The sequence below is a fragment of the Eurytemora carolleeae genome, unplaced genomic scaffold, assembly GCF_000591075.1.
Source record: "Eurytemora carolleeae unplaced genomic scaffold, Eaff_2.0 scaffold41, whole genome shotgun sequence".
NCBI classification, from domain to species: domain Eukaryota; kingdom Metazoa; phylum Arthropoda; class Copepoda; order Calanoida; family Temoridae; genus Eurytemora; species Eurytemora carolleeae.
Window position 1 is genome coordinate 743,000 of NW_019396234.1, and position 10,637 is coordinate 753,636.

General features: G+C 36.8%; 2 protein-coding genes across 2 annotated transcripts; one reads left to right on the forward strand and one right to left on the reverse strand.

The window, feature by feature from the left end:
* Positions 1-928: 928 nt before the first annotated feature.
* LOC111698872 (zonadhesin-like) lies at positions 929-1,498 on the reverse strand. The gene has a single exon (XM_023469341.1). It carries the CDS (start codon positions 1,496-1,498, stop codon positions 929-931), a length of 570 nt encoding a protein of 189 aa, XP_023325109.1.
* A 6,556-nt stretch (positions 1,499-8,054) lies between these two features.
* Positions 8,055-10,196, forward strand: LOC111698922 (discoidin domain-containing receptor A). Its single transcript, XM_023469399.1, has 2 exons — positions 8,055-8,648; positions 8,969-10,196. Exons 1-2 carry the CDS (start codon positions 8,090-8,092, stop codon positions 9,661-9,663), a joined length of 1,254 nt encoding a protein of 417 aa, XP_023325167.1. The 5' UTR covers positions 8,055-8,089; the 3' UTR covers positions 9,664-10,196.
* Positions 10,197-10,637: the final 441 nt, after the last annotated feature.

Here is a 10,637-nt window from a genome sequence, read left to right on the forward strand (position 1 = left end):
AGGATTGAGTATAGTAGTGAGAGGGTAGGATTGAGTATAGTAGTGAGAGGATAGGATTGAGTATAGTAGTGAGAGGTTAGGATTGAGTATAGTAGTGAGAGGGTAGGATTGAGTATAGTAGTGAGAGGTTAGGATTGAGTATAGTTGTGAGAGGTTAGGATTGAGTATAGTAGTGAGAGGGTAGGATTGAGTATAGTAGTGAGAGGGTAGGATTGAGTATAGTAGTGAGAGGTTAGGATTGAGTATAGTAGTAAGAGGGTAGGATTGAATATAGTAGTGAGAGGTTAGGATTGAGTATAGTAGTAAGAGAGGTAGGATTGAATATAGTAGTGAGAGAATAGGATTGAATATTTTAGTGAGAGTTAAGGATTTATAGGTTAGGATAGTAAAGTAGAGAGTGAATCGATGAGATTAGTGAAAGTAAAGCAAAATATTAAATGGGATTGAATGAAGGAAAAAAATGTTCCCAACCCTGCAGAATCTATCTGATTTCTCTGGGTTAGAAACTCAAAAGCTGGGTTTAGTTATTTCCAAGGTGAGAGGTTAAAGGATAAAGGAAGAGTTATGAGTAGAAAATATTTAACCCTGCACGGAGGAGACTAATCCCGCAATAGAACGGGATTAGAATATACAGGATCAGAATATCTAGGATTAGAGTTTTGCAAACAAAATAATAAATCATTACATTGAGTAAACTCACGAGGGAGACTGCTGGAAAACTGAGTAAATATAGGCTGGCAGAGAGTAAACTGGTGTAGGACGAGTACTCATTAAGATAGTCGCATTGGGATACTCTTAGTACACATTGGGATATTTTTAGTACGAATTGGGAAAGCCTCAGTACGCATTGGGATAGTCTCAGTGCGCATTGGGATTGTCTTAGTACGCATTGGGATAGGACGAGTAAGCCTTGGGATAATACGAGTAATCATTGAGATAGTATAATACACATTGGGATAGTCGGAGTACGCATTGGAATAATACGAGCAATCATTGGGATAGTGTGAGTACGCATTGTGATAGTGTGAGTACGCATTGGGATAGTGTGAGTACGCATTGTGATAGTGTGAGTACGCATTGGAATAGTGTGAGTACGCATTGGGATAGTGTGAGTACGCATTGGGATAGTCGGAGTACGCATTGGGAGACTACAATTAATCAATGGGATAGTATAAGTATGCACTGTGATCGTGTGAGTACGCATTGAAATAGTATGAGTACGCATTGGGATAGTCGGAGTACGCATTGGGATAGCCGGAGTACGCATTGAAATAGTCGGAGTACGCATTGGGATAGCCAGAGTACGCATTGGGATAGTCGGAGTACGCATTGGGATAGTCGGAGTACGTATTGGGATAGCCGGAGTACGCATGGAAATAGTCGGAGTACGCATTGGGATAGCCAGAGTACGCATTGGGATAGTCGGAGTACGCATTGGGGTAGTCGGAGTACGCATTGGGATAGGACGAGTAAGCCTTGGGATAATACGAGTAATCATTGAGATAGTATAATACACATTGGAATAGTCGGAGNATTTTCAAGAATTTAAATTTTTTTTACAAAATTAAAAACCTTTAAAACACATTTTTTAATTTTTATCATTCATGAACCTTCCCTATGGTAACGTGATGTCCCACAAAAAAAATTGGGCCCGATCGGTTCAGCCGTTTTGACGTTTATTGGATGCAAACAAACAGACAAACAGACAAGCCAAAATTATATATAGATACTGTACCAACTCGGTGTACCAGGTATGTACACTGAACAGTGAACATACAGACTGTGAGACGGCAAAACGGGACGCCAAATGAATGATCCCCTTCTTGTGAGATAATGTGAGATTATAATTATAAGATTACAAGAAACCAAAGAGAAGTTTTTTAATTGATAGCTTCTCTTGACTTCTATATTTATTTGTATCCATGCTATTTAAGAGCTTGATTTAAATCAAAATTTAAAACCGTTTTGTAAAGAAAAGGCGAGGAAAATGGAGATAAAATTAGAGTAAAGAAAGGAAAATGTAAGACCAAAAAGGGCATCAAACTTTGCAGAGAATATATTAATGAAGGATGTAAGACTTGTGAATAATCAGACTGAAGGAGTTGAAGGGTTCAGTTAATCAAGTTCCTCAGATTCAATCTATAGAACCCAGGATAGATTCATATATAAGAGAGAGCTAGAGAGAGAAAGAGATAGAGAATATAGATACTAGTGATTCCAAACCAAATAATATTATAATTAGAATCATAATTAGTTATGTCAGGTAACCTTTCATAACAACTATCATCTTAAAATACAGAATAAAGAATACAGAATACAGAAAAAAAAGAATACATGATGACACAGATAACGGAAATTACAGAATACATAATACAGAATACAATATACAGAATACAGAATACAGAATACAGAATACATAACACGGAATACAGAAAACAGAAAACAGAAAACAGAAAACAGAAAACAAAAAACAGAAAACAGAATACAGAATACAGAATACAGAAAACAGAATACAGAATACAGAAAAAAATAAAGAATACCTGATGACACAGATAACAAAATTACAGAATACAGAATACAGGATACAGATTACAGAAAACAAGAATACAGAATACAGAACACTTAACACTGAATAAAGAATACAGAATACAGAAAACAAGATAGCAAATACAATCTAGAACACACAAAATAAAAGTTTCTCGTCTTTCTACTTCTTTGTAGTAAACAATACAGCTAAAACCAGCTTGATTTGCTTCAATGCAACTTTATTGTGAACGTGTACACTATAGAAATCTTTGGAACAAGGATATATTAATATCAGTTTTATTTGTGCGGAATTGTGTATTTCCCCAAAACTTAATTTTAAATATATTTTAATGTTTTTGACTTTTAGGGGGTAGGCCTATCCAAAGGACTTTTTGTCTGGACAAACCTTAGACTTTGTACACTGTACACTGTACACTGTACACTGTACACTGTACACTGTACACTGTACACTGTACACTGTACACTGTACACTGTACTGTACTGTATTGTACTGTACTGTACACTGTACTGGATGAAGACAAAAATGTAAAGATTAGAACAAATGCTGTTGAGAAGGAATAAAGTATTTAGAAGAAGTATAACATAAAGCTTAAAAAGTATACTGCAAGCAGTATAATCATAATGATTTTTTATTTCAATTTTTTTTAAATAGAAAATGCAAAAGAGCGGGTTTTTAGAACATGCTTTGTATGTTTTTTTTTAACTTGCTTTCTAGCGTTTCTGACATCTCACTGTACATTTTCATTAAAAATTTTAATGAATGTGTTATTTCTTCTGATAGACATAAAGAAGAAGAAGTATTCCTTGAGAACTGAATTAAGAAATAGTTTGTACTTTTATCAATAAAACAGCAGGCTATTTACCAAGAAATTTTCTAATTTTAAAAGATTACGAAATATTGAAACTTGCTAATCCTTAGAACATTTATCTGGATTCCCAGTCCATGACGTCAGTCTACGAATCAAAAATATTTGTCATTTGTTCAATTGTCTAAAATCTTAAATTTTTTCATTTTCTTCATTTAATTATTTCCAATTATGTCCATGTATGTTCAATGTTCATAATGCTCTTTTATTTTGTTTATTAATATTTATTTCTCAGTCCTGTAATGTGAAAAGTTTAAGACAAGAATGTTTATGTTTTTGTTTAAACCATTTCCCTCAGTCGACGGTTTCTATATTTAATATACATACATCTGTCCTGTAATCCATGAGTATACATTCAGCTCAGGGTAGGGGTTTAACCACAGGGATTCATCCCAGGTTTGCTGGACGGATCCGCGTGAGAACTATCTCTAGTGAGTTGAGATAATCCTGGTAATCAGGGTTCAGCTCCTCCTCCACGCGTCCTACTCTGGGTCCGTCCACCAATATATAATCATTCATGGGAACACAATCCTAGAATATTTATTTTATAATCCGTCTTTTCTTAAAAGTATCCCATAATTGCATTTATCACCCGACAAATTGTAAATTGAATTCACATCATTTTCTATATTTTTGTTTGTGAGCAGAGAAAACGTGAAGAACATTAATATATGTATGTATATATATATATATTCATACATATAAAAAGAAGAAATCTATGTTTGTTTGTTTGTCCGATCATGACGCCTTAATCCCTAAACCTATTTTTCTTTGCTTAAAAATTGCATTATTTATAAATGCAGTATGCAATTATCTATTTATCTATCTAACACAAACTCAATTTAATTTTAAAACCGATTTATATCATCATCTAAAATGTTCCTGCTTCACACCCAACTTAGGCCTAACTAGGGTTAGGGTTTTCTTTATGCCTTCTTTGCCTTAAAACTTAATAAAATCTACTTCTCTAATTATCTATCTATCTATCAATTGATATCTATAAAATCTTAACATTCCAGATCTAGATGGAAAAACGGTTTTATTTTGACATTGACAACTAATTGATTAAACCCTCAATAGTTTTAATTCGTTCCAATCCTAACATATACAAACCTTGAAACTCCTTATTTTAAAATTTAACTAAAAATCGATTAATCTAATTAAAAAAATTCCGAGGAAGAAACTAGATTTCAGACACCTGGACTAGAAAGAGTTATACAGGCAGATGTACTGCTTATAATAAATATATTGGGGCACCTGGAGACTTTAAATTTCTCTTCCCTAGACTCATATCTTCATATCTTCTTCTCTTTTATTTTATTCCTGCTCAGTCAGCAAACCTTCTGTTTGTTTTCTCCTCAGACATTTTTAGGTTCCCAAGAGACCAGCATTGGTTGGGTATTTACATTTCCTAATTATAGTTCGGAAACCTGTCGTCTCTAGGCTAGCTCTGGGACCTCTTGTCGACCATGGGCTAGCTATCAGTCCTCTTAACGAATCCATGCTTGCTCTGACTGCTATTGTCGAATAAAGGTTAGGTCTGAGCTCTGCTGTCGATACGAAGAAAGATTTTAGACTACTGGCGACTCTAGACTAAACCCTGCAGTTGTCGACTCAGGCTTGCCCTGAACCATGTTGTGGACGCCACATCAACTCTTGGTCTTGTTATAAATAGACTACATTTATTTTCTATTGTCGACTCCAGGATTACTCTGAATTATTATATCGACTTCAGGTTTGCTATGAGTTTTTACATCGACTCCAGGTTTGCTCTGAGTTCTGATATCGACTCCAGGACTGCTCGGAGTCCTGTGATGAGTTTTTTAACTCTTAACAGAATGACCCAGGGCTGTTACCGCAGAGAGTTTAATGCTTTGCAACTATTCAAGTTTAGATGTCTCCAGGTGGAGAATTGAAATTACAAGATTAATGTTTAGCTCCGGAGAGATTATTTAGAAACCTTGCGGCAGTTTTAATTATCTTTCCAACTCCACAACCCAACTCTTCTACATAGACAAAAAGAAAAGCTTAAAAACCTGGAGAAAATTTTATAATTGAAAATATAAAGAAGTTGAAAATCAGTGTTGTTGAAAACTTGAGTGCCAAACTTTTGTTTCTTAAATTAGTCGGTTTAACCGCTGGATATATCTTTTGTAAAGATCAGGTCTCATTGGTAGCCAATTCCCGCTCTAAAAGTTTCGCTCACCATGGAGGAACTTGAAATCCTGGAGAATCTTTAAATCTTGGAGATTCTAGAAATCCTGGAGAATCTAGATACCAAAGATTGTCGCAACCCTAAATGATCTTGTAAACTTGGAGATTCTTGACAATTTGGAGAACCATGAGAGATCTTATGCTGTGGCAAAAGAATTAAAATGTAAATCAAATCTTAAACTTTTATAGTATTATTTATTCTGGAGTAAAGTTTCTCTATTCACCTTGCTCTTCCTAGATATTTCAGATTCAATTCAATATTTACAATTAACGAAAAAAAATGTTTTCTTTACTTTATTGACAAATAGTTCAATAAGTTCGGTTAAACGGATATTTTCAAAATTTGCATAAATTCTTTTAAATAGTTTTACTACAGAATATAAATTATAAAATTTGGTAAATGAACATTGATTAATTTCAGGTTTTAAAAGTACTGAACACGACGAACATAATAAATGAAATATGTGAGAAAAATAAAGATGGAGGAGAGTAGAATAACTGAGAATAGGATGGAGGAGAGTAGGATGGAGGAGAGTTGGATGGAGGAGAGTAGGAAAGAGGAGAGTAGGATACAGGAGAGTAGGATAGAGGAGAGTAGGATAGAGGAGAGTAGGATAGAGGAGAGTAGAGTGGAGAAGAGTAGGATAGAGGAGAGTAAGATGGAGGAGAGTAGGATGGAGAGAGAAGGATGAGGTTGTGTAGGATAACTGAGAGTAGGGTAAAGGAGAGTAGGATAGAGGAGAGTAGGATAGAGGAGAGTAGGACAGAGGAGAGTAGGATGGAGGAGATTAGGATGGAGGAGAGTAGGATGGAGGAGAGTAGGTTGGAGGACAGTAGGATGGAGAAATGTAGGACGGAGGAGAGTAGGATGGAGGATAGTAGGGCGGAGAGAGTAGCATGAAGTAGAGTTGGATAGATGAGAGTAGGGTGGAGGAGAGAAGGATGGCGAGATAAGGATGACGTAGAGTAGGATAACTGAGAGTAGGATAAAGGAGAGTAGGATAGAGGAGAGTAGATTGGAGGAGAGTAGGATGGAGAGAGTAGAATAGAGGAGAGTAGGATACAGGAGAGTAGGATAGAGGAGAGTAGGATACAGGAGAGTAGGATAGAGGTGAGTAGAATAGAGGAGAGCAGGATGGAGAGAGTAGAATAGAGAAGAGTAGGATAGAGGAGAGTAGAATAGAGGAGAGTAGGATAGAGGAGAGTAGGATAGAGGAAAGTAGGATAGATGCAAGTAGGGCGGAGGAGAGTAGGATATAGAAGAGTAAGATGAAATATATAAGATAAATGATGAGGACTAGGACTAGGAGTAGGATAGAGAAGAGTAGGATAGAGGAGAGTAGGATGGAAAATAGTAACATAGAGGAGAGCAGGATAAATGAGAGTAGGATGGAGGAGAGTAAGATAGAGGAGAGTAAAATAGAGGAAAGTAGGATAGAGGAGAGTAGGATGGAGGAGAGTAGGATAGAGGATAGAAGGATAGAGGAGAGTAGGATACAGGAGAGTAGGATACAGGAGAGTAGGATAGAGGAGAGTAGGATAGAGGAGAGTAGGATAGAGGAGAGTAGGGTGGAGGAGAGTAGGATAGAGGAGAGTAGGGTGGAGGAAAGTAGGATACAGGAGAGTAGGGTGGAGGAGAGTAGGAAGGAGAGTAGGATACAGGAGAGTAGGGTACAGGAGAGTAGGATGGAGAAGAGTAGGATGGAGAAGAGTAGGATGTAATATTTAAGATAAATGATGAGGACTAGGAGTGGGTAGAAGTATGAGCACTAAGCAGGGTCTGGGTGCCTGGCCATACTAACAAACATTTATCTTTCCTTAAATATAGAAATATTTATATAATTATTCTTTTCTGCTCATATTTTTCATATTTTTCAGTGAAACACTCAATCTCCATCTGTGTAGCTGTCTGTCTGTCTATCCGCCTGTCTGTCTATTTCTCTATCCGTCTTTCTGTCTCTATTTGTCTGTCTGTCCGTTTGTCTATTTATTTGTCCGTTTTCTTTCTGTGTTGAGAACCTTGTGTCTTTTTATTTCTGGAAAAAAGGTAGTCTGTCTGTCCCTGTAATTTGATTGCTTGTTTATCTATACTATCACTGATTGCTATAAATATAATTATGAATGAGAAGATCGTAATTCTCCTCTTACTCACATATTTTTTAGCAACAAAAATTTCTGTGACATGTATATATGAATCACAAAATTTTTTTATTTTCACCACAATTGCAATTTTTCAAATATTTTATTTCTAACATTGTTCTGCACTAATTAATATGAAATATAAGATACAATCTTTTCCAAATATTAAATCTTTCCTGAGATCTACTCGTACCGACACGAATCCTAGATGTACCGGTCCGTCCAGGGCCCGGGGGGAGAGAGTGGAATCGGCTTTCTGAGCTTAGGCCGGAGAACCACACTCGGCTAGACTTCAGTCAAGTTCTAGCTTCCAACGCACAAGCATGTTCGTGCTAACTGTGCTGCTCATAGCAGCTTTAGCGGAGGGAGGTATAGTGAGAAAAGACAAATGTGACGAACCCCTCGGTATGGAGAACGGACGAATAACCAATGCTCAACTAAGTGCAAGTTCTTCGTATGAGATAAATTCCGTGGGCCCCCTCCAGGCCAGGTTAAATAATAACAACGGAGGAGGGGCATGGTGTCCCAAGTCCTTTATCTCGGAGACGTCCGGAGTAGATGAGTTTCTTGAGATAGATCTAGGAGAAGAGCACTCCGTTACCGGAGTTGTTACTCAGGGTAGGTTTGCAAACGGGCTCGGGCAGGAGTTTGCGGAATTTTTCTTGGTTCAATTCTGGAAACCTGGAATGGAAGATTTCTCCGATTATAAGGATAGCTCTGGAGTTGAACTGTTTACTGGGAACCGAGACACCTATACAGAAGTTGAGACAAGGTTTGAACCTGCTCTAGTTGCATCCAGGGTTCGGATTATTCCATTCAGTTATCATCCCCGAACCGTGTGTATGAGAGTTGAGCTGAAAGGCTGCAAATCCCTAAAACCAGGTAAACATTTTAGGTTTAGTTCTGCTTCCTTGAGTTCCTTTTAACGCATCAAGACGGATAAAAGAATTATAATCTACCCCTTCTGCTCCCGTCTTCAATATCATTCTCCGTCTTTTTATTTATTAAACCAGGCTGAAAGGGTTCTTCCACATAATATAATAGATTTTCTATATTTCTCCTTTCTTAGAAGTACATTTATCTTCATAATGAGGGTTCAACTTCAAAGTAACGTTGATCTTATCTTATATTTATCATTCCTTAACCTAAACCAATATCTACAAAACCTAGACAACAAGAATTATAATGATTTAATTTTTCAGGGATAGTACGACCCACAACCTCCATCCCTTATCCTCCCCTGGAGGAGAGAAACGATGAGACGGAGTTCTACGAGATCGTCACCGAACCCGAAGTGAAGAAGACAGAGAACGTGGTCAAGAAGAACCGGGAGCACATGGTAGAGGTTGATCTTCATCCTGAGATTCCTGATCATAAGATAGTTGTTCTTGAGCCCTGGTGGGAGACGGAGTATATGGGGATTGCTGTTGGAATCCTTGTAACCGTTATTTTTATTCTAATCTCTATTATCGTGTTCATCCTTTACAAGAACTACAAGAACCATACATACTCTGATAATTCTCAATATTACACAACCCAGATCCCTAAGTTTGACCAGACTGAGTCCCAGTGGCCTGACCGGAAGCTGACAATAGGCCGAAAGTTGCCTCCTACTCCAACAACTAGCGAGGAACTGTACACGGACTCCTCTGCAGAGTACAGTAGTCCTCTTCTTACTAGTAACTGCAGGCAGCAGATATACTCGCAAACCAAACCTCATCCTAACGTCAACTGGGAGAGTTTCTTTCCTTCTCCTCCCCCTGGAGCCCCACCTCGTCTCCATGGTTCGATGAGACCTGGATACATGGCTCCTGTAAACCACTACGCTGCTACAGATGTAATAAACCCCGGAGCTAAGATTTACGGAAAGAATGGGGGAGCTACCTACTTCTTGTAAACATATCTTATCAGTGTATAGTTGTTAAGACAATGTCGGCTGTGATACTTTAAATTAAACAAATATCCTAAATCTTTCATCTGAGGAATTAGCTCTGTAATAAAATTGTCAAAAATCTCCCATCGAAGATAAGAAAATGAGGGATAAATATAAATTTATCAAATCTATTAAACGACTCAATAGTTTATACTCAAGAATTATCATATCAGCATCCACGACTTGAAGAAAAATCGGATACGGGCTCCATATCATATGACTTATGTTAAAAACTCCTTGAAAGGGCATATTTAGTTATAAGTTATATACATGTATTTAAAAAAGGGCCTAAATATTGTCCCATCTGAAGAATCAAAGATTGAGGCCTGAACTCGGAAAATGCGCAACTAAATGTTATTACTTCTATTGTACAAGTGAAAAACACAAATGTAATTGTATTAATGTAGCCTAGCAACCCCCATTATATTAGATTATGTGTCAAACCTTGCTTAAAAACGGACCCCCACGATACCTTGATAAATAAACTAAACTATTAACTGTTGAAAAATCTAGCATATTTGTAGAATCATTAGTCTAGAAAGTGTGTCTAGTCAGGTCTAAGGTGTAAAATTGTATGATGGGAGTGTTCCCCTTTTAGAGCTGTTTAATGAATTATAAATGATGGGGTGACATGTCCCAGTCAATTAACCCGGATCGGATAATATATATTTATATATATATATCTGGAGAGATAAATATTATTATAGAGCTTTTTAGGATGTTTATGAAGGATAGGAGGGGAGCAAAGAACTTTGACAAAATGATGGTATCCATAAAAAAAGACGAAGATTTTATTTTTAAAGCTACAGGGTGAAAAGGTGAAATAGGAAGGTTACATAAATCATGGATTTAAATGGATAAGGAAAGAAAACTAGGATTAACTAATAAAGATGAAAATATGCGTAACAGATAAGAGAAAAGAGATTAGAAAATTTACG